At 51.2% G+C, this 24,038-nt stretch overlaps 1 protein-coding gene across 1 annotated transcript in view; it reads left to right on the top strand.

Annotated features, from left to right (window-relative positions):
• Positions 1–8,305: 8,305 nt before the first annotated feature.
• LOC147107159 (doublecortin domain-containing protein 1-like) overlaps positions 8,306–24,038 on the top strand; it is a 731,408-nt gene continuing 715,675 nt past the window's right edge. The window contains exon 1 of the mRNA XM_086008298.1: positions 8,306–8,499. Within this exon, the coding sequence (XP_085864424.1) occupies positions 8,309–8,499 (191 nt within the window). The 5' untranslated portion in view covers positions 8,306–8,308. The remainder of the gene's footprint in view (positions 8,500–24,038) is intronic.

Below are 24,038 nucleotides of genomic sequence, written 5' to 3' on the forward strand. Positions count from 1 at the left end.
TGTGCGTCCACTGCAATTAAAAACATGGAGTCCATGAAAGGACCAGCAAAGTCAATATGTACACGTTGCCATGGGGTTGAAGGCCATTCCCATGGATGCAGCGGTGCAATCGGAGGTGCATTTTGCACTTTTTGGCACCCTGAGCAGCTTTTTGTCAGCTCCTCTATCTGTTGGTCAATACCCGGCCACCACACATAAGCCCTAGCAAGGCTTTTCATCTTGACTCCCCCCAGATGACCTTCATGCAGTTCCTTTAGAACTCTCTCTCTTAACTTAGGAGGAATAATCACCCTTGTTCCATACATCAATGTTCCTTGACAGACGGACAGCTGTTCTCGTCTTGCTGAGAATGCCGGTAACAGTGGATCACCATGTGCTGGCCATCCCTTCACTGTCACTTCGTAGACCCTGGACAGTGTCGGGTCGTTCCTGGTTTCTCTTTCAATACTTGCATTGGTGACTGGTAAACATTCGATGATGGTCGAGTGAAATAACTCAACAGGGTCAACCGTCGGTGCCTCCTCCTCTGTAGGTAGTGGCAGGCGCGACAGCCCATCAGCATTACCATGCTGCTTTGTACCTTTGAATTCTATCTGATATTGATGTGCCCCTAGGAAAAGGGACATTCTCTGGAGTCTCTGTGCTGTCATCACCGAAACACCCTTCTTAGGGTTAAAAATGGATACCAACGGCTGGTGGTCTGTCAGAAGCGTAAACTTTTGGCCCTGCAGGTAATGATTAAACTTCTTTACTCCCCACACAAGGCTGAGAGCCTCCCTATCTATCTGAGCATAATTGCGCTCAGCGGAGGTCAATGATCTGGATGCGAACGCAACTGGCCTCTCCTGACCATTTGGCAACTTGTGTGAGAGTACTGCCCCAATACCATATGGAGAAGCATCACAAGCCAAACGAATAGGCAGCGTTGGGTTGAAGTGAGCCAACACTTCCTCTGAGGTGATCAATGCCTTGCTTTCGCGAAAGGCCCTCTTACAGTCCTCGCTCCACTTCCATGGTACTCCCTTCTGCAAAAGAGCGTTCAGCGGGTGCAGCACCGTGGATAAATTTGGCAGAAACTTATGGTAATAGTTAATCAACCCTAGAAACGACCTCAATTGGGATACATTATCCGGAGCGGGAGCCTTCACAACAGCTTCGATCTTGTCAGGAGACTTATGAAGCCCCTCCTGGTCAATGACATGACCACAGTACGAGATCCGCTTCTGAAAGAATTCACATTTCTGACGATTAACTCGAAGACCATATTCTTTCAATCTGGTGAGCACCAGTTCCAAGTTTGCAAGGTGTTCCTCGTCATCATCTCCTGTAATCAGAATATCGTCCAGGTAACATTGTGTACCTGGAATTCCCTGTAATACCTGCTCCATGGCCCTCTGCCAAATTGCTGGAGCCGATGCCACTCCAAAAACCAGTCTATTATACCGGTACAAGCCTCTATGCGTGTTGATCGTGAGATACTGGCGTGACTCTTCCTCAACTTCCATCTGTAAGTACGCCTGCGCCAGGTCTATCTTGGTGAAGTGTTTCCCGCCAGACAATGCAGCGAAGATATCCTCAATCCGTGGAAGCGGATACTGCACCGTATGAAGCACCGGATTAACAGTGATCTTGAAATCACCACAGATGCGAACCTTCCCCGGTTCCCCCGGCTTGTTGCTCGATGAACGCTTCATGACTGGGACAATGGGCGTGGCCCACTCACTCCAGTCTACCTTAGACAGTACTCCTGAACGTTCTAGCCCTTCCAGCTCAGCTTCCACAGCAGGTCGTATTGCATAAGGTACCGGTCTGGCTTTGAAAAATTTCGGGTTTGCATGTTCTTCAATCTTGATGTTTGCCGTAATTCCTCTCAGTGTTCCCAGTCCTTGTTGGAACACCTCTTTAGCATCGTCCAATATTCTGGACAATCGTTTAGGTTTGACATCTTTTGTACCGGAATCTACCGTTAGTGCTTTTAAGGAATGCCAGTCCATATTTATTTTCCTAATCCACTCCCGTCCCAGTAGTGGTGGACCTCCCTCAGGTAGCACATATAAGTCCATTCCTCGGCTTTCTTTGCCCTTGTGGACCACCTTTACCTCTATCTTCCCGATGGGGTATACTCTTTGCCCCGTGTATGTTTTCAATACAATCTCCGTATCCCGTAGGGGAATATGTGGGAATAACCTTTTGTAATCTTTCTTATTCATGACCGTCAATGCCGATCCAGTGTCCAATTCCATCTTCACTTGGACTCCTGCTATCAGAAGTGTGACCCAAATTGTTTGGAGGTCTGCTTCCTTACCAACATTGTGTACTCTTAGACTACCCAGTTCATTACTGCTGGCGTCTGAATCTGACTTCTGTTCGTTCGAACTGTTCTCTGTCACCTTGTGTACCTTTTTGTACTTTTCCTGCGGTGACTTTTTGTTGCTGGTCTTCTTTCCTGACCGGCATACTTTAGCTATGTGACCAAGCCTGCCACATTTTCTGCATTCCTGATTTTTGAACCAGCACTGGTTCTGATCGTGCGTTGTCTTTCCACAACGATAACATTTTACTGTACTCAAGACCATTTGATTGGTGCAGAGTTCCGGTGACCGTAGCTGCATTTCCACAGTGCCTCTTGCTGCGGCTTCTTGCGATGCTGCAATAGTGACAGCTTTATCAAGCGTAAGATCATTCTCTTCAAGCAGTCGCTTTTGTGTTCCTTCTTTTAACAATCCACACACAAATTTATCTCTCAGCGCATCTGCTGGCCCTGTCCCAAACTGACAGTACTTCGATAGCTTACGTAGTTCAATTAAAAATTCAGCGTTGCTTTCGTCTTTCAACTGCGTTCTTCTGTAAAATTTAAATCGTTCCGCTATCATCAGCGGCGTGGGGTTTAAATGATTTTTCAGGACAGTAACAATATTCGCGAAGGTCTGATCCGCCGGTTTATTTGGTGATAGAAGGTGCTTCAATAGCCCGTATGTCTTTGCCCCCATTGAGCTTAATAAGGTTAATGCTTTCTCATCATCTGGTACCTTATTTGCTTTACAATAAACTTCCAGGCGTTCTACATACGTGGTCCAATCTTCGACATCACTATCAAAGGTATTAATGCTCCCATGTTTAGGCATCCTTGCAAGTTTTTAAAATTTTTAAAGTTTTTTTTAAATGGCGGCTTCCCGCGCTTGTCTTCTTCCCCCGCCTACTAAAATGGCGGCTTCCCACGCTTGGCGGTCTTTCCCGCGCTCGTCTTCTTCCCCGCCGACTACAATGGCGGATTCCCGCGTTTGCCTTCTTCCCCCGCTGGCTGCAATGGCGATTGCCTTGCTGCTGCTGTTCTCGCCTCCCCAGCGGTTCTCACTCCCCGACGCTGCTTTGCCTTGCAGCCCCGCTTGCAGCCCGGTCCTTTACACCGGCTGCGTTTGAATTCTCCGCGGCTCTCGTGCCTTAAGCTTCTCAACTCCCCGACGCTGCTTTGCCTCGCAGCCCCGCTCGCAGCCCGGTCCTGTACACCGGCTGCGTTTGAGTTCTCCGCGGCTCTCGAGCCTTAAGCTGCCCCAGTCGCTGCGCCTCTCGGCCTCGATTGCAGCCCGGCCCTTTCTACCGGCCGCGGTCGAGCTCTCCGCCCTTATTCCTCCGTTTTCCCTCCCCTACTCCACAGTCAACGCGGCCGACTTTCTGCTCGTGTCGCTGATCGGCTTACCCACCACCGTGGTAGAAGGGATGATCACTGCCTGTCGCTGATGGAGGGCTTCGTGGTCAGAATTCTTTTTCTTTTTAACCCGGGTTCTCGATGCCTCCCGTGCGATGTTGCTCAGCAGGATGATGAGGGCGGATGCCTCTTCTCGACGCCCGCTTTGAGGACGAAGCTGCCTTGGATGTAAATTTGCCGCAGGGTAAGATCGGACTCGTCGCCACTGTTGAGTCTGTATGTCCCAGTTAGGTTTAGGATCAATCACTGGACACAGACAACAAGAATAACTTTTAACAGGTCTTTACTATTCGAAGGTCAGGGCTGAACTGCCCAGCAAATCCTTGCACAACACTTATATGCCGGTGTGGTCACCACCGGTATTACAGTATTACAGTATACAGCAGCCAAGAGAAAGTAGTACATCTCTTAAGGTAGTTCTCTTAAGGTGGAACAGGTTACATACACCACACAGGGCTCCAATAAGCAGGGTGTGGCTGCAGAGCAAGATCGACCCTCCCCTTTAAGAACTGACCGGCGCCAGTGTGTCTGTGTTCAATCGCTAACTGACAGCACCTGCGCTGCGCCCACCCTCCGAGGTAGCGCCTCGCTCCTCGGCCTTAGCGCCTTAAGAGAGGTGTGTAGCACCTGATTTAGTGCTCCAATCACCTCCAGGGTCGATAAAAGCCAAGTTTGCCGTCAGAAGCGATAATTAGCGCCAGGCGCTAAACTTTGCACACGGCCGCTAATGGCGCCCCAAACAGGGCTATACCGAATTTCTCCCCCAATAGCTAATCAGTAGATGAATAAAAATGTTTTGAAAGAAAATGTGTCAGCAGTTATTTCTTACATCAGCTTCCTCGATGGCTCAATTGAAATGTACATATTCGATGTAGTACTGAATTGCATTCATTTAGCTGACCTCAGGAAGGACAGCAGCTGAGGCGTTGTTATTGGGCATGAGAGGCAAAGCATCAACCAGGATGAGGAGAGGATCCAGATTGGCTGCCATGCCTCCCTATAGGTGAATAACCTGCTGACATTCAAGCGTAAATTTTGCAAGGATCTTCTGCTTAATGGAAGTGGAGATCAAAATTTGAGTGTGGTGGTCCCTACACCCAGAAGTAACTTAATACTGAATGCTTCCGACCTGGAGCTTTAAATTCGCAAACATTGTCCAATCTGCAAAATTCCCTTGGCAAACAAAAATTACATTCTGATTGACTTGAGACTTGAGGCTCTGTTTACTTATTGGAGTTTGGCCTGAAAAGGACACAGCTTTATCTTAGCAGCAGAATAATGCATTGTGCATTTCACAAAAAGCAGGACAAATTCAACCCAGCCAGTTATCAGCCTACTCCCAATCATCAGCAAAGTTATAGAACGAGTCATCAACAATGGTATCAAGTGACACTTACTCATCAATAACCTGTTCACCAATGATCAGTTTGGGTTCTGCCAGGACCACTTGACTTCAGACCTCATTGCAGCCTTGGTATAAACATGGATGTGAGGTAAATTCCAGAGGTAAGGTGAGAATAACTGCCCTTGGCATCAAGGCAGGATTCAACTGAGTGTGGCACCAAAAAGCCCTAGTAAAACTAAAGTCAGTGAGAATCTGGGGGAAAACTCTCTAGTGGCTGGAGTCATACTGGGCACAAAGGAAGATGGCTGTGGTTGTTGGAGGCCAATCATCTCAGCCCCAGGACATCACTGCTGGAATTCCTCAAGGCAGCGTCCTAGGCTCAACTATCTTCACTTGCTTCATCCATTACTTTCCCTCCATCATATGGTCAGAGGTGAGGCTCTTCACTGACAATTGCAGTGTTCAGCTTCATTTGCAATTCCTCAGATAACAAAGCAGCCCATGCCCACATGCAGCAAGACCAGGCTTGAGCTGATGTGTGGCGCAAATGGTACTTGCCAGTTAAGTGTCAGGCAATGACCATCTCCAACAAGGCAGAGCCTAACCACCTCCTATTACCATCACTGAGCCCCCCGGCATCAACATCCTGGGGGTCACCATTGACCAGAAACTCGACTGGACTAGCCATATAAATGCTATGGCTACTAGAGCAGGTCAGGGGCTAGACATTCTACGGTGAGTGGCTCACCACCTAACTCCCCAAAACCTCTCCACCACTTACAAGGGACAAGCCACGAGTGTGATGGAATAATTTCCACTTGCCTGGCTGGGTGCAGCTGTGACAACACTCAAGAAGTTCGATATCATCCATGACAAAGCAGTACGCTCAATCAGGATCTCATCCACTAACCTGAACCTCTAACATAACGTGGCTACAGTGTGTGCTATCTACAGCAGGGACTTCAGTAACTCGCCAAGGCTTCGTCAGTAGTATCTCCCGAACCCACGCCCTCCACCACCTAAAAGAACATGGGCAGCAGGTGAATGGGAACACCATCACCTCCAAGTCACACACCATCCTGACTTCACAGTTCCTTCATCATCACTGGGTCAAAATCCTAGAACTCCCTACCTAGCAGCATTGTGGGCGGACCTTAATCACACGGACTGCAGCGGTTCAAGAAGGCGGCCCACCACCACCTTCTCAGGGGAAACTAGGGATAGGAAATAAATGCCAACCTTGCCAGCATTGGCCACATCCCGAGAATTAATTTTAAAACATTACACGGTATAATACTCCTGTCATTATAAAATAGTAAAAGTAAAGAGTAAAAGAAAGAAAGAACTTGGATTTATACAGTGCCTTTCATGACCCTAGGATGTCCCAATGTGCTTTACAGCCAATTAAGTACTTTTGAAGTGTAGTCACTGTTGCAAGTATAGGAAACACAGCAGCCAATTTGCGCACAGCAAGGCCCCACAAACAACAATGTAATAATGACCAGATAATCAGTTTTTATTTTAGAGATGTTGGTTATGGAACAAGTATTAGCCAGGAAACTTTTACATCCAGCTGAGAAGGCACATGAGGCCTCAGTTAAACGTCTCATCTGAAAGACGGCACCTCAGACAGTGCAGCACTCCCTCAGTACTGCACTGGAATGTTAACCTAGATTATGTGCTCAAGTCTTTAGAGTGGGACCCACAACCTTCTGACGTAAAGGTGAGAGTGCTATCAACCGAGACACAGTTGACACCGTAATGCCATATGAGATCCATTAGTATGACAAGGCTACTGCATATGATTTTAAATTCTCATTTGTTATTACCTTAGCTTAAAATTGGAATTCAAGCAGAACTACATGTATTATAGGAGTCATTATTATTACACAAATTAGCACTCCCAGCGCAGAGCTTTGCATACTTAGAATTTATGTGCAGAGTCCTGCATGCACTGCACAATTTTCCCTCCATGGCTAAGACCTCTTCACCCAAGTTGGAGACATGTGCCCCTCCTGTGTGAATGAGTCAGGAGCGCTATTTCGTAAAATCTATTCCTGCATTCTGAAACTGGACTCCTACTTAGAAAGAAGATCTAAATTTATCTTGTCATAAAGATTTAAATTTTTATACACTTGACTTTTAGTTAAGATTAAAAACAAAACTACAAATGTGGATATCTGAAATACTATCATGAAATGCTAAAAATAAATAGCAGGGGGGAAAAATTGAGTCGCGTCCCCTTTTAGCACCCCGAAAAAATTAGCGCCCCCGTGGCCAAAATTCATCGGTAGCGCCCCAAGAGGGAAACGGGGCGCTACTGGAAGTGCCCTGCCTCCCTCTTGGGGCGCTGCGAGGGAATATCGCGGTGCTACATGCCGCAGCGCCATGCTCTGCGGCATGTCGCGCCACGGTATTGCAGGCCTTCCTCCCCTTCTGAAAGGGGAGGGGCCTTGCGCAGCGCGACCCGGGGCCCAGCTGGGCCACCAGGGATCGGAGTGGCGGCAAAAGAGCCCGGCACTCAAGAGAAGCGCTGGGCTCACGGAGTGCAGCCAGCACTCAAGAGAAGCGCCGGGCTCACGGAGCGCAGCCGGCACTCCGCGGGGGGACTGGTCGGGAGGCCGGGGACAGCAACGGGGGCAGGTGCTGGCAGGCGGCCAGCCATAAAAATGGCCGCCCGGCACCTCGCCTTTAAAAGCGCCGTCCCGGCCGCAGGTAAGCCCCCCTGACCCTGTCGGATATAGCGTCTGGTGGTAAGTCAGGGGGCGCTACCAAAGATCGCGAGCGGGGCGCTGCGCATGGTGATAACGTCATCGGCGGCGGCGCAGTGCCACAGGGCGCTAACGGTTACCGCTGCCACTAACCTCTCGCTGAATTTCACAGGAGGCGTTGGTGTTGCCGTGCCCGGGTGCTAGTTGCTTTGTGCCCCGTTAACGCCTGAATTTTTAGGCCCAGGTCTTGCTTGCAGTGTCTGAAATGATGGGTTTCAGATGCTATGAATTTGAAATGTATTTCCAACATTTTCTGTTTACACTCAAATAGCTGCCAGAGTTTCTTCAAATCATTTTGGTTCAGGCTCAGAATTAAATATTGAAACTAAGGTTTGTTAAATCATCCCACAATATACACATGAACATGGATGAAGGTGCCAAATCACAGGATTCACATTTAGTCTCATTGTTGCCTGTGTCTGTTTTAAAACTTCTAGCAATGTCTTCGGAGTAAGTCAACTCTCCTTTTTCCCTTCTAGATACGAGATGGGTAAAAATCAGAGGCCAAAGAGTGCAAGCACATCTAGCAGCAAGACATCTGGGACCACAGCTAGAGGCAGTGTGCCATATACTGATTCTCTGAGATCGCAATGCAGTAGCCTAGAGGATGCTCTGGTGCAAGAATATATTAAAGAGATCAGTAAATTTCCCTCATCCTCGTCACAGCGATTGGCAAGGTAATAATTTAGTGCCTTGAACTATTATTATTCAACTGGTATTGTGGGGGGTGGGGGCGGTGCTTGATCAGTTAAAAAGCACTAAAAAATGCCACGGTGAATAATCAAACTTATGAATAACTTATTAGTAAATTCAATAAATAAATAAGAAGTTGTGACAATACCATCTATAATTTTAGTTTCAGAAGTGGCCAGTAGAATCATAAGCACAGGGGTAGTCAATTGACATCTTGTATGGGCTCTTGTTCTTTTGTTACTTGCCCCTAAGGAAGGGTTGCAGAAAAGCAGAGGAAGCAATAAGCCATAACAAAACAGGCATCCTTCTTTCCATTCTGAATTAATTGCAATGCAAACTAATAAATGCCAGCCTGAATGCGCCACTGCATCCAGCGGGAGCCTGCCGTGCATGCTCAGCTCTGAAGCAAACATGGCAAAGAAACAGGGCCTAGAAATTCAGTATAGCCACTTTTGGGGCGGTAAAGTCGGGCGGGCGCTAAATTTAGCGCCCGCCGGAGAGTGGAGGCCACTTCGCCGATATTCAGTAGCTTTGGCCAAGGAGTTTGGGCGAGCGCTGAAACTGGCGTTGCACTCCTATCTTTAGGCGCTAAGCCGGCGGTGCGGACTGATAACGCCGAGGCCGGGCGCAGCGCAGGTGCGGTCATGTTTTGATTGACAGCAGACACCCTGACGCCGGCCAGCTCTTAAAGGGGGAAGGGTCGACTTTGTCTGCTGCCACGCCCTGGATAGTGGAGCCCTGCAGCTAGGCCTGAACACTGCTGGTGGACCCAAATAGCGCCTGAAGCCATGCAGAAGGCCCGTGAACGAGCGCAGCGCTTCTCAGAGCATGCTTTGAGGGTGCTGCTTAGGGGTTTGGAAAAGAAAAGAGAGATCTTGTGCCCGGACAGTGGCAAGAAGGCTCCCAGGAGGCAGTACAGGAGAGCCTGGAGGGAAATCGCCCAGAGGGTGTCAGCCAACAGCGATGTCCCCAGGACTGGTGACCAATGCCGCAAGAAGTGCAACGACCTCACTCGGTTGGTCAGGGTGAGTACCCTTTCCAGTGTCCTCCTCATCCTTGCATGTGCACCTCACATTATGGGCAAAGGGACCTCAAAGGCCTAATGGCCAGCCCTCCTCCCGCAGCTATGGCACTGGCATGATCATCAATAGCACTTTCTGCACTTTACACACTGGCCAAGCTATTCGACCATGGGAGGCAGTGCACACAACAACAGGGCACCACACTGGCCAAGCTATTCGACCATGGGAGGCAGTGCACACAACAACAGGGCACCACACTGTACTTAGAGGCCGTCCTTTCTCTTGCAGGCCAAGCTGGCGCAGGATCTGAAGAGCCGGACTGTCACCGGGGGAGGCCGTGTCCAGTTCCAGGAGCTCAGTGACCTGGAGGAGCGCGTGGCTCGACTCATGCGTGCCCGGGTGGTTGGCCCCGTAGCTATTGGAGATGCCGACCCTGTGCTGGGCCCCAATGGTAAGGACATGACCGTTTGCACCTCTCTCGTTCCCCTTGCGCTTCAGATCTACATCCTTTGCCACTGTCCCACCAATGCGCATAATGCCACCACTCATGCCTCCCTCGCTGACGCCCTGTCCTCACTCTAAAGCTACTCTTGTGCCTTCCTGCTTTCAGCTGGTGAGGAGGAGGTCCCTGAAGCTGAGAGTGCCAGTCCCTCGGAAGAGGAGGACGACGAGGACCAAGAGGAAGGCGGCACATCGGGGGAACCCTCATCCGCGCCAGGGGATGGCAATGGAGGGGAGACGTCTTGCCTGGAGGAGAGCCAGGGGGAAGTGTTGCAGGGGGGTGTAGCTCCTGGGCCCAGTGGCGTCCAGGCACGCGGGAAGGGTCGGGCAGCACGGTGGCCTTCTCCCCAGAGGGGGGAAGTGTTGCAGGGGAGGGCAGTTGCTGGGCCCAGTGGCGTCCAGGCACGCGGGAAGGGTCGGGCAGCACGGCGGCCTTCTCCCCAGAGGGGGGAAGTGTTGCAGGGGAGGGCAGTTGCTGGGCCCAGTGGCGTCCAGGCACGCGGGAAGGGTTGGGCAGCTCGGCGGCCTTCTCCCCAGAGGGAGAGTCCGGCCTCCAGTCCGGAGACGGTCCTCGCCCAGGAGGTGCGCCTCCTTGATGAAATGTCCGCGGACTCGGAGCGGCGCCACACCGAGTTCATGGGGGTTGTGGGACAGTTGCCTCAGGCCATTGAGTCCCTGGCTCATAGTGTGGCCGATTTCGGGGACTCACAGGCCAGGGGTGTCGACCAACTCACGGCAGCACAGGACGCGAGTCGAGAGTTCCTGAGTGGTGCCGTGCAGACACTGGCTGGTCTGATGCGGGCACAGACCAGGGCAGTTCGGGCACTCACTTCTGCCACACTCGCTGTGTCACGGAGGCATCGCCAGGGCACCCGCCGCCCTGCTGCAGCACAGCGGTCTGGCCTTCACCAGATTGCTGCGCTTGCTGCAGTGCCAGCCCGGCCGAGTGCCAGTGTCTCTGGCGACCAGCGAGCGCCTGGCATCAGCCAGCTTGCCCCCATTGCTGCAGCCGCCACTGCCACTCCCCCAGCCAAGCTGCGACGAGCTGCTGCAGAGACTGATGCTGCCCAGCCACAGCTGCAGCAGTCAGCAGCCGGCCCCTCCAGGGCCGGACCTCGTCTAGGCCGACCCCCAAGGGCATCTGCCGTCACGCATTGTGCCACTCAGGAGCCTTCCCCCAGCCTTGCAACACCCACAGGGCCCAGGTTGAGGCGGAGCAACAGGTCGGGCAGGGGCCGGAGAAGCCTGCACAAGGACTCGCCCTCTCGGCACACCAAGTAGAGTGTGTTGCCAACTGTTTTTTTATATGGGAGTGTTTGTGTTCTGTATGGTGGGGGCTTATTTTGGTAAGGCCGAAGATGAAGGCAACTGTTTTTTTATATGGGGGTGTTTGTGTTCTGTATGGGGGGGTTTGTCTTGGTTAGGCCGAGGATGAAGGCCAATTGGATGGACAAGTTTTGTTATTCCTCCCCAGGTTCTGGGAGTGAGATATGTTTTTGACTGTTTTTTGGGGGTGTTGTCTGTTTTTCTGTTTCATGTGGGAAGGGCCCTGAGTTTGTTAAATAAAGCTTTTTATTTATTCAGCTTGTCCAGGTGTCATGTTTCAAGTGGTTGTTGCGTTAACCGGCTGAGGGCTTGCGGAGCGGCTGCATTCAGGTGCGTTCATTGCCACAAGCCATTCCCTGACAGGGGGCCTAGAAGTGTCGTTCAATAAGCCGCCGGCGGACGGCCCTTGGACCTTGTGGCTCCCTCCTGGGCTGGTACTCCTCCTCCTCCTCATGGTCCTCCTGCTCGTCCTCCTGAGGTGGTGGTCCAACGTGAGGTGGCAGTGCCTGAGTCCTGCGGATAGCCAGGTTGTGCAGCATGCAGCAAACGACGACGAACTGGGAGACTCTATCCGGCGAATACTGTAGAGATCCGCCGGAACGATCCAGGCAGCGGAACCGTTGCTTGAGGACGCCAATCGTTTGCTCTATGATGTTCCTTGTGGCTTGATGGCTTTCGTTGTATGCCTCCTCAGCAGGGGTCCTGGGCGCGCGGTGTGGGGTCATGAGCCATGTACACAAAGGGTAGCCCTTGTCCCCAATAAGCCATCCCCTTGGTGGAGGCTGTGCCTCGAACATGTCAGCCACAGTAGTCTGGCGCAGGATAAATGCATCGTGGCTGCTTCCTGGAAAGCGGGCATTGACAGCTAGGATGCGCTGCCTGTGGTCACACACCAGCTGTACATTGAGGGAATGGTAGCCCTTCCAGTTGCGGTAATCCTCGGCATTGTCGATAGGTGCCCGCATAGCCACATGCGTGCAGTCAATGGCGCCCTGCACCATGGGGAAGTCGGCGATCCTCGCAAATCCGACTGCACGCTGCTCCTGCCTCTCTAGGGTCATGGGGAAGGAGATGAATTGGTGTCTCCTTGCGAAAAGGGCATCGGTGACCTGCCGGATGCAGCGATGCACGGCGAACTGGGAGATGTTCGCTATGTCCCCAGCAGCGGCTTGGAAGGAGCCGCTTGCATAAAAGTTCAGAGCCACCGTGACCTTCACTTCCACCGACAGAGACGTCCTGCACATCAGCTGTGGACGCAGATCTCTGTGAAGCAGCTGGCAGATCTCTGCAACCACCTCCCTTCTGAAGCGCAGCCTCTTAACACAATGCGCGGCAGTCATGGTGAGATAGGACACCTGCTGCCGGTATTCCCTGAGTGGGTAAGGCCTACGTTGCCGACGCCTGATGACCCCTCTGCGTCTAGGCATGGCTGGCCCTCTCACACAGCGTCTGCGAGCCCTTCGCACATAATGCTGGAACTGAGGGTTGGAACCCCATGCAGCCCCCATAATATACTTGCAAACAGTGAAATCACAATGAGTCAAATTTCCAAGCTCTGGCCAGAAGCCAAAAATACCTCTCCTATGTTGTCCCAAATCAGTAAGGTCTGTTCCTTGGTCTCTGTCCAGAAATCCAAAGCACTAAAGTCATTGCAGCAAAATGGCTGGCCTTTATAGTTCAGTCTAAGTGCCCTTTAATTATCGCTCCCCGAGGCCCGCAGGGCCTCTGCTGCATTCCACTTCACAGTTCTTAACAGCGCCATGCCCACATTGGGTGGGCGCCACTGAATTTCCGGTTTGGGGCGCACAAACAGCGTTGCACGACGAAATGACGTCATAAGCTGCGCGCGCAGCTGAGCGGGCACAAACACTTTGCGCCGGCGCTAAATGTCAACTGAAGTTGGGCGTAGGCGCAGATCGGCCTGCGCCCGGGCGCTAAGTGCCTAGCGCTCGAAATCTACCCCTCTTATGGCGCTAACGGCTGGCGAACGCAACTGAATTTCTAGGCCCAGATCTTTAGTTACACTGCTACCTGCACAATCATTCACCTGTAACAGAAAGGAGGTCAGATAGTGTTCCCTGTTGTGGAGTTGTTGGCTAGGTTTACAAGACAAAGAGGGAAAAATTTGGTTGGTTAGCGCCTCCGGGGGGCGCTAACGACTTATCGCCCGAGCACGGTGAATTTAGCGCCGCCCGCGAAATTGAGCTGGTGCTTTGTGGTGGCGCTAAACACTACCGCCACGATCTCCTGTGCCCAGAGACCATGACGTCATCGAGGCGCGCCGGACCGGGAATTGATTCTCGCCTCCTGTCTTAGCGCCTGCCGCTAGGAACGACAAGTAGAGAAGGACATTTTGCAGTCGGCTGGGAGCTGGGGGAGCGCTATTTAAGGTGCGCGCTTCCTGCTTTTTCCTGTCGGCAAAACATTCTGCCTACACAGGTTGAGAGAGGGAGAGAGGCATCTGGACACATTTAACGCTGTCCTACAGGGAGTTTTAGAGTCATAGAGTCATAGGGCTAGATTTTCAGTTGCTTGCGCCAGCAGTTAGCGCCTTAAGAGAAGTGATTTTCGGGCGCTATGCGTGTAGCGCCTGGGCGCAGCGCAGTTTGCGCCCCGCCCCAAATTAAGTTGCCCGTTAGCGCCGGCGCAAAGTTTAGTGGCCGCCCGGATGCGCGCGCAGAAAATGACGTCACATCCTCGTGCAACGCCCTTTGGCCGCCCCAAATCCAAACTTCAGTCGGACCGCCCGATTGTGCGGCTGGCGTCCAGTGCGTTTGTAAAATGGAACGCAACACACCCTGGGGAGCGCAAATTAAAGGGCCCTCCTCCTGCACTATAATGGAAGGAACCAGTGTGTTGTGAATGGTGTATTTATGTTTCCGGACTCCTCCTCCTCCTCCTCCTCCTCCTCCTCCTCCTCCTCCTCCTCCTCCTCCTCCTCCTCCTCCCTCTGCCTTTGCAAATAAACACATGCACCCTTCCCCTTTAAGAGCTCACTGGCACCAGAGTGTCTGCCGTGCGCAGCGCTCTGCACCGCCGGCTTAGCGCCTAAAGATAGTAGTGGAACGCCTCTTTTAGCGCTCCACCAACCTCTTAGGGCGAAGCCACTGAATTTCCGGCAACGGGGCGCTACTTTGGGGCGGGCGCTAAGGTTAGCGCCCCAAAACTGTCTATACTGAAAATCTAGGCCCTGGAGTCATAGAGTTTTACAGCACAGAAAGAGGCCCTTCGGCCCATCGTGTCTGCGCCGCCCATCCATCCCTGTCCAGTCTAATCCCATTTTCCAGCATTTGGTCCATAGCCTTGTATGCAATGGCATTTCAAGTGCTCATCCAAATGCTTCTTGAATGTTGTGAGGGTTCCTGCCTCTACCACCCTTTCAGGCATTGAGTTCCACATTCCAACCACCCTCTGGGTGAAAAAGTTCCTCCTCAAATCCCCTCTAAATCTCCTGCCCCTTACCCTGAATCTATGCCCCCTTGTTATTGACCCCCCTACTAAGAGGGAAAAGTTCCTCTTTGTCTACCCTATCTATGCCCCTCATTATTTTGTACACCTCAATCAGGTCCCCCCTCAGCCTTCTCTGCTCCAAGGAAAACAACTCCAGCCTGTCCAGCCTCTCTTCATAGCTGAGGCGCTCCATCCCAGGTAACATCCTGGTGAATCTTCTCTGCACCCTCTCCAAAGCAATCACATCCTTCCTATAGTGAGGCGACCAGAACTGCACACAGTACTCCAGCTGTGGCCTCACCAGCGTTTTGTACAGTTCCATCATAACCTCCCTGCTCTTATATTCTATGCCTCGGCTAATGAAGGCAAGTATCCCATATGCCTTTTTAACCACCTTATCTACCTGTTCCGCTGCCTTCAGGGATCTATGTACATGTACACCAAGGTCCCTCTGACCCTCTGTACTTCCTAGGGTCCTACCACTCATTGTGTATTCCCTTGCCTTATTTGTCCGTCCAAAATGCATCACCTCGCACTTTTCAGGGTTAAATTCCATTTGCCACTTTTCCGCCCATCTGACCAACCCGTTTATATCGTCCTGTAGCCTGAGGCTTTCCTCCTCGCAATTTACCACCCCACCAATTTTCGTGTCATCTGCGAACTTACTGATCATACCTTTTACATTCTCATCCAAATCATTTATGTAGATCACAAACAACAAGGGACCCAGCACCGATCCCTGAGGTACCCCACTGGACACAGGCTTCCAGTCACAAAAGCAACCTTCGACCATCACCCTCTGCCTCCTGCCACTCAGCCAGTTTAGGATCCAACGCGCCAAGGCACCCTGGATCCCATGGGCTCTTACCTTCTTGACCAGTCTCCTATGCGGGACTTTGTCAAAAGCTTTACTGAAGTCCATGTAAACCACATCCACAGCATTTCCCTCATCCACCCCCCTAGTCACCCCCTCGAAAAATTCAATCAGATTTGTCAGACATGATTTACCCTTGACAAAGCCATGCTGACTATCCCCGATTAATCCTTGCCTCTCCAAGTGGAGACTAATTTTGTCCCTCAGAATTTTTTCCAATAATTTCCCTACCACAGATGTTAGGCTCACTGGCCTGTAATTCCCTGGTTTATCCCTGCTACCCTTCTTGAATAATGGTACTACGTTAGCTGTTCTCCAGTCCTCTGGTACATCCCCTGTGGCCAGAGAGGTTCTGAAAATTTGTGTCAGAGCCCCTGCAATCTCCTCCTTTGCCTCCCACAGCAGCCTGGGATACATCTCGTCTGGGCCTGGGGATTTATCCACTTTTTGGCCTGCTAAAACCGCTAGCACCTCCTCCCTCTCGATGCTAATATGTTCAAGTATGTCACAGCCCCCTTGCCCGATTTCTATGTCTGCATCGTCTTTCTCCATAGTGAACACAGATGCAAAAAATTCATTTAAAACCCTGCCTACATCATCTGGCTCTACACACAGATTGCCACTTTGGTCCCTAATGGGCCCTACCCTTTCCCTGGTTATCCTCTTGCCCTTCCTCACCAACACTTTTCAGGTTCCCATTTCTGTCAGCTTTATTACTACCATATGTAGAAGATTAAATGGGGGCTGTACTAACATGGGGCGTCGTCCTCCAGCTTCATCTTCAGAGGCACAAAGAGAGAATTGGCAAACGTGGCCAGAGGGAGGAGGGCCAACAGGCCTCTGCACCGGAGACCTTACCCTCCCAGGATATCCGGGAGCAGTTCTCCTACATTCATTTGTCTGAGAAGCAGTGTTATAGAAGGCTGCGCTTCAGCAAAGAGGTGGTCACAGAGCTCTGCCCCCTCCTGCAGCTAGAGCTCCAGCCTCAGCTCAGGACCAGGATGTCTCTGTCGGTGGCAGTAAAGGTGACGGTGGCTCTCAATTTCTATGCCAGCGGCTCCTTCCAGGCTTCAACTGGGGATATTGCGAATATCTCCCAGTTCGCCGTCCATTGTTGCATCTGGGAGGTCACAAATGCTCTATACAAAAGGAGAAGGGAGTACATCTCTTTCCCCATGACCCGAGACAAACAGTGTGAGCACACATGTGGCTTCGCGAGGATAGCGGGCTTCCCCATGGTTCAGGGCGACATTGACTGCACACATGTGGCATTGTGGGCACCTCATGAAAATGCAGAGGTTTTTCCGCAACCGCAAAGGCTTCCACTCTCTTAATGTTGAGTTGGTTTGCGACCACAGACAACGCATCCTCCTCGTCAATGCCTGCTATCCTGGCAGCAGCCATGTTGCATTCATCCTGCGCCAGACTGGTGTCCCAGACCTGTTCCAACCACTGCATCACCCTCGTGGCTGGCTCCTCGGGGACAAGAGTTATCCATTCTGCACCTGGCTGATGACACCGCCCCGTAACCCCAACACTCCTGCTGAGCTCGCATACAATGAGAGCCATAGTGCCACCAGGAACATTATCGAACAGACGATCGGTGTCTTGAAGCAACAATTCCAGTGTCTTGACCACTCTGGAGGAGCCCTGCAGTACTCCCCTAATCGAGTATCGGTTTTCATAGTTGTGTGCTGCATGCTGCACAACCTCGCCATTCAGAGGACCCAGCCACTGCCACCAGGGATTGGTACACCACTTCAGGAGGAGGAAGAGGGAGGGGAGGAGGAGAATGAAGAGGAGGATGAGCAGCAGCAACGTGGGAGGGAGGCTTTCAATGTTGCTTCCGCAAGGGCCGTTCGTGAACGCCTGATAAGACACCACTTCAGATGAATGACAGAGAAGATGGCTGTTGGGATGAACAAGCACATCATTACAGCCATCCCGCAGCCCCTATTACCAGGCAACGCTCCAATGAGTAAAATGAGCAAAGTTGTCAAGTTTCAATAAAAACTGGTATTTTTCTGACAAACTGTGCCTTACTTTGTACAACCAATAACAAACAAACACAACAATTCATTAACTAACAAAACTGGTTCTTACCATATCGAGATAAGCGTTAACAGAGTGAACAATATATTAACATATAAGCATCCAACTTTGGAGAAGAGGGAGGGAGGGAGGGAGCACTTCCCCCTTTCGCACCCTACTGCTCCTCCGTAATGTGGCCCCAGTGGCTGCAACAAGGCTGGCAGAAGGCTGGCAGAAGGCTGCTGAGTGTTGGATCCAGAGACTGCAGATGGCTTTGAAGGCCTCCCTCGACCAGCTCTGGGCCTGGAGGGCCCGGCTGCAGACTGCACCAACTCTGCATGGGCGACAGCAGTCTGGGCTGGCTGTGTTACAGGCTGTGACAAGTGCAATGGCGGAGTGGCAGTGGTGGCAGCAGGAATGCTGTCATCCTGAGAGAGGACAGCACCTTCCTGCTCGACTGACACATTGTCACTCCCCCGGGGCAGTACCTCAGCATCCGGAGCTATCTGGTCGAGCACAGATTGCTGGCCTGCTGTGGCACTGTGAGATCCCTGGTGGACTGTGGGCGACCCAGCGAGGATGGCAGCAGTCAGCACTTGTGTGCCATCAATCTGAGACTGCATGAGAGCAGTCTGACATTGGATGGCACCAACCAATGTCTTAATTCCAGCACTAAACCATTGCATTGCCTCAGCCTGTGTTGCAATAGATGCTGCCACCTCACTCATTACACGCGGCATGGGGTCTGGGTCCCCACGGTCTCTCTGCAATTCAACCATCCTCTGCAACTAGGCAAGGACGGGTTCAAGGGTTTGCGCACAGGTGACAGCTGTGCTGGTGGCGGACTCCTCCATGCTCCTAGCCAGTGTATCCATGCTGTCGGACACCCTTGCCATTGCACCCATGAGCTCCGTATGCATGCTCATTGCCTGAGTATTAATTGCCGCTATATCGAGGTCCTCATCCAAGTCCTGTGTAGCAGAACTCGTGCGCACACTCACCCTCCAGGGAGGTGACCCCCCGAGCTTCCCTTCCCCCATGGCGTTGCTGCAGCCTGCTGGGTCCCGGAGCTTCACCCACATCAGATCTAAACCCCCTGCTCCCCTCCAGTGAATGCATAGCCCCAGTGTCGGATGTCTCACCCTCGGGAGACGCAGGCGGTGAGGCGCGGGCTTCGTGTTCCTCCTCCTCTCCCGCGTTGCTGTCACTGGGAGGCTAAGGGACAGGCTGGTCAGCTGGTGGGTCACTATCTGGAAGCAGGAAGGTACAAGAGTGGCTTTAATGTGAGGGCAGGGAGGCAGGAAGGGAGTAAGGAATGGAGATAGTATAGTTAAATGGAAAGTGTAAAAGGCTGGTGTTGTGAGGGGGAAGTGGTATGAGAGAGGAGAAAAAGCTGATGAACATACTGTTGCTGTTCCCAAGGGGGTTGACCTCTCCAACGGCCACAGCGCCGACGACATGACTGGCGATGAGTCTGTGGACTCGCTCCTCCAGTTGTGTGAGGGGATGCAGCTCTGCCTGACCTCCTCCTGTTCATTGTTGCTCCCTCCGGTTATGTGAGAGCTTGGCCTGCAAGAAAAAGGACAGCGTCTGAGTGAGTATGCAGCCATGTGTTTGGCAGATGTGCCTACCATAGTTGAATAGCCATTAATGTCTGCAAGGTGTGGGATGTGCATGTGACTTTTATTAGATGGGCATAGTTGTTGGGTGAGTGTTGGGGATTTGGGAATTTACACTGTTTGTGCTCAGAGTGAGGTTGAGATGATGGAATGTAGAGGTTTTTCAAGCATGTACTCACCCTGACCACCCGAGTGAGGTCGTTGAACTTCTTGCAGCACTGCGTATGCATCCTTTGGCCCAGGCTCTTGGATGAAATGTGCAACCTCCCTCCACACCCTTGTAAATTCCCAGGGCAATGGCCTCCTACCAGTCTCTGGAAAGAGCACTGCCCGTCAGCGTACCACAGCACCAACCAGAGCCACCAATGCCTGGTCGCTAAACCGGCAAGCTCTCTCCCTGGGCCTCTAATTAGCCATCATGAATCTTTGCTGAAAATTTTTACCTGCTTGCAGGCCAAGGTCAAACGCTGCAATGAACAGGGTGTGGCTGTGCAGCAAGATGGACCCTCCCTTTTAAGAACTGGAAGGCACCAGTCTGTCTGAGTACAAGGCAATTGACATCATCTGAGCTTGGTGTGGAGATGCCGGAGTTGGACTGGGGTGGACAAATGTAAGAAGTCACACAACACCAGGTTATAGTCCAACAGCTTTATTTGAAGTCACAAGCTTTCGGAGCGCTGCTCCTTCATCAGGTGAAGTGGAGAGATGCATAAAGACACAGCTTATATAGTCAGAGAATAATGTCAGATGTTTACAGGTAATCTTTCTAACTGCCATTTATCACACCTCGGCAGAGAGATAATCACAGCAATCAAAGGTGTGAATGGTGTCCAAACAGGTCAGTCAGGAAAACATTACATCAAAGAACAATGAGGTGGGGTCACAAGGGGTCAAATGAGAACAGCGACCACGCCACCACACAACCCTGCCACGGCAACCTCTGCAAGACATGCCAGATCATCAACACAGATACCATCATCACACATGAGGACACCACCCACCAGGTGCATGGTACATATTCATGTGACTCGGCCAACGTTGTCTACCTCATACATTGCAGGAAAGGATGCCCTGGAGCATGGTACATCGGCGAGACCATGCAGACACTGCGACAACGGATGAACGGAAACCGCACAACAATCACCAGGCAGGAGTGTTCCCTCACAGTTGGGGAACACTTCAGCAGTCAAGGACATTCAGCCTCCGATCTTCGGGTAAGCATTCTCCAAGGCGGCCTTCGAGACACACGACAATGCAAAATCATCGAGCAGAAACTGATAGCCAAGTTCCGCACCCATGAGGACGGCCTGAACCGGGATCTTGGGTTCATGTCACGCTACATGTAACCCCACCTAACGTAGGGTCATCCAGACTCGAGTCGTCATTGGCTTGTTCTCTCTACACAGATGCGGCCGGACCTGCTGTGATTTCCAGCAAAAAAAATGTTTTTTGTCTGTTTTTTTGTTTTTCACACAGACCCCAGCATCTGCAACATTTGACCCCTTGTGACCCCACCTCATTGTTCTTTGATGTAATGTTTTCCTGACTGACCTGTTTGGACACCATTCACACCTTTGATTGCTGTGATTATCTCTCTGCCGAGGTGTGATAAATGGCAGTTAGAAAGATTACCTGTAAACATTTGACATTATTCTCTGACTATATAAGCTGTGTCTTTATGCATCTCTCCACTTCACCTGACGAAGGAGTAGCGCTCCGAAAGCTTGTGACTTCAAATAAAGCTGTTGGACTAGGACCTGGTGTTGTGTGACTTCTTATATTTCACCTGAGCTTGACTAGCGCTCTGAGGTAGTGCCTTGTTCCCCCCCGAAGAGAGGTGTGTAGTTAAAATTTGCGCCCAGCCGATATTAGCGCTGCAAAATGGGCGATACCAAATTTTTCCCCCAAAACTTTTAACTATAAGAGAGAGGGAGTAAGAGAGACCGGGTGAGAGAAAGCACGAAGGACCAAAGGAATAAAAGAGAGAAGGGGTTGAGAGAAAGGAAATAGGGAGTGAGGAGGCAAGGAAAGCAGGAGAGAGGTGATGAAAGGAGGGAAAGACAAAGTGAATACAGAAGTGAGAAGGAAAGAGAAAAAGGGAAAGAGGGAACGAACGAGGAAATGAAAGACACCAAAGAGAGAATAAGGGAGATAGAGCAGTAACGGGAGAAACAGGAAGAAATGAGTGAGATAAATGAAAAAAGACTGGATGATAAGGATGGGGGGAAAACAGGCAATGTGGGATTAAATGACTAAGGGAGGAAAGATATAGGGAAAGAAAGAGGCAATAAGGGAAGAGGACTTGTAAGAGAGAGAGGGAATGAAAGCATATCATTCAGATTTCAGACAAATAGCTGGAAACACGATACATCAAAAGTCACATTGCATGTCAGAGATTTCCCATGTGCAGCATTAATCCCAGTTCAGTATGTGACCATTAAACTTTGCATTTAAACCGTTGCGTGCATGGGATAGGGTCCCAGTTGATGAGATTTGTAGTGTATGTACTTTGCAGAAGGAACTATATTCTGCAGCCCCTGTATACTGCAGTACCAGTAGTGACCACCCCTGTATATAAGCCTGTGTAGTAACTTTTGCATAGTAGTTCCAGGTTGTCTCCACTCAGTAAAGACCTGTTATAACCAACTCCTGCAGCCTGTGTCTCAATTATACACAGACATAATACTGGCGACGAGCAGATCCGAACTTACCTACAGTCTGCACCACCTCATGGGGATCCATCCCTGAAGCGAAGTTATCAGAGGTCGAGGCCAGAAGGAAGAAAGAAAAAATAAATAAAACGAACAGAAGAAACGGGCGTCGACCGTGGGCATCCGCCTCTGATTCATCGGAGTTGAAGATTTGCAGGAGAGGCTGTCGATAGCGGGGCTTGGTTATCCTGTTGATGGTGTTTCAGCTAATCGGGCTGGTGGCAGGTAGTACACTGATCCTTCCTGGGCTGCGGCGGTCTAGAGCTCGATCGGGTGGCTTTTCAACGGGGCCGAGCAGCGTTGTCGGGAAGAGGAGAGAGAGAGAGGGTGGAGCACAAAGGGCGCGGCCGGTGCTACGAAGCCGGGCAGCGTACAGACCCAAGAAGAGGGAGGCAAGTGTCCCGCAGGGTTGCTCCGACGACGGGGAAATAATAAAAATTAGAAGCGCAGAAAGCCGCGAGGAGCTGCAGTTTGCCACGGGAACCGTGGAGAGCGGCGTTAGCAGCAGTGCGGGGGGGGAAGTGCGCGAAGGCCATAGGGCGTCGCCATCAAGGCATAAAATGCCAGCAACAGCGCTAGCAGCAGCGGAGAAGACAGAAAGCGCGGGAGGCGCCATCTTAATCCAGCGGGGAAGAAGGCAAAGCGCGGGAGGCGCCATTTTGTTAAATCGGGGAAGAAGGCAAAGCACGGGAGGCGCCATCTTAGATTTCCAAGATGCCGAAGACTGGCAATATCACTGCCTTCGATAATGCAATAGAGCACGGTGGCATAGTGGTTAGCACTGTTGCCTCACAGCTCCAGAGACCCGGGTTCGAATCCGGCCTCGGGCGACTGTCTGTGTGGAGTTTGCACATTCTCCCCGTGTTTGCGTGGGTTTTCTCCGGGTGCTCCGGTTTCCTCCCACAGTCCAAAGATGTGCGGGTTAGGTTGATTGGCTATGATAAATTGACCCTTAGTGTTAGGGGGATTAAATACATGGGGTTACAGGGATAGGGTGGAACATGTGTTGGTGTAGGGGTTATGGGGATCGGGTGGGATATGTGTCAGTGCAGGCTCGATGGGCCGAAATGGCCTTTATCTGCACTGTGGGGTTTCTGTGATTCTGTGAAGACTGGACCACATATGTGGAAAGAGTCGAGGTATATTGCGAGGCAAATGAAGTAGCCGATGAGAAAAAGGCATCGGTACTACTAAACTTAATGGGCGCAAGAACGTACGGCCTATTGCGGAACTTGATTACTCCAGCCAAACCGAAGGCGAAGAGTTTTAACGAAATTGTTGATATCCTACAGGAACACCTAAATCCTACACCGCTGCTGATAGCAGAAAGATTTAAATTCCACAGGAGAAATCAGCATAAAGATGAGAGCAATGCTGATTACCTTACGGAACTACGCAAGCTATCAAAGCACTGCCAGTTCGGAGCAGGACTGGCAGATACCCTACGGGACAAATTTGTCTGTGGACTCCTGAGTGAAGGAACCCAGAAGAGGTTACTCTCAGAGAAAGAGCTGACGCTAGATAAGGCTTTCAGCGTGGCAGTATCATATGAAGCAGCAGCAAGGGGAGCTGCGGAAATACAGCAAAAGCCACAGGAATACGGCACCCACGAAATGACACGGGGATTTGAAAAATGTTATCGCTGCGGCAGAATAACCCATGACCAGAAGGACTGCTGGTCCAAGGGCAAAATATGCAGGCAATGCGGAAAGATGGGACACATTGCACGAGTTTGCAGGTCTGGGAAGAAGACCAGCGACAACAAAAAGGCTACTAAGGAACAGTACAGGAAAGTACAAAAGATGACGGACAGTAGTTCCGAAGACCAGATGAGCGATAGTGAATCCGGGAACAAGAGACTAAGCTGTCTCAAACTTCACAACGTAATCGCAAAAGAGGATCACCGAACCATTTGGGTCACCCTCACGATAGCAGGGTCCCAAGTCAAAATGGAATTGGATACAGGATCAGCTCTGACCGTCATGAATC

The sequence above is a fragment of the Somniosus microcephalus genome, chromosome 15, assembly GCF_052327205.1.
Source record: "Somniosus microcephalus isolate GS21.2 chromosome 15, FLI_Smic_1.0, whole genome shotgun sequence".
NCBI classification, from domain to species: domain Eukaryota; kingdom Metazoa; phylum Chordata; class Chondrichthyes; order Squaliformes; family Somniosidae; genus Somniosus; species Somniosus microcephalus.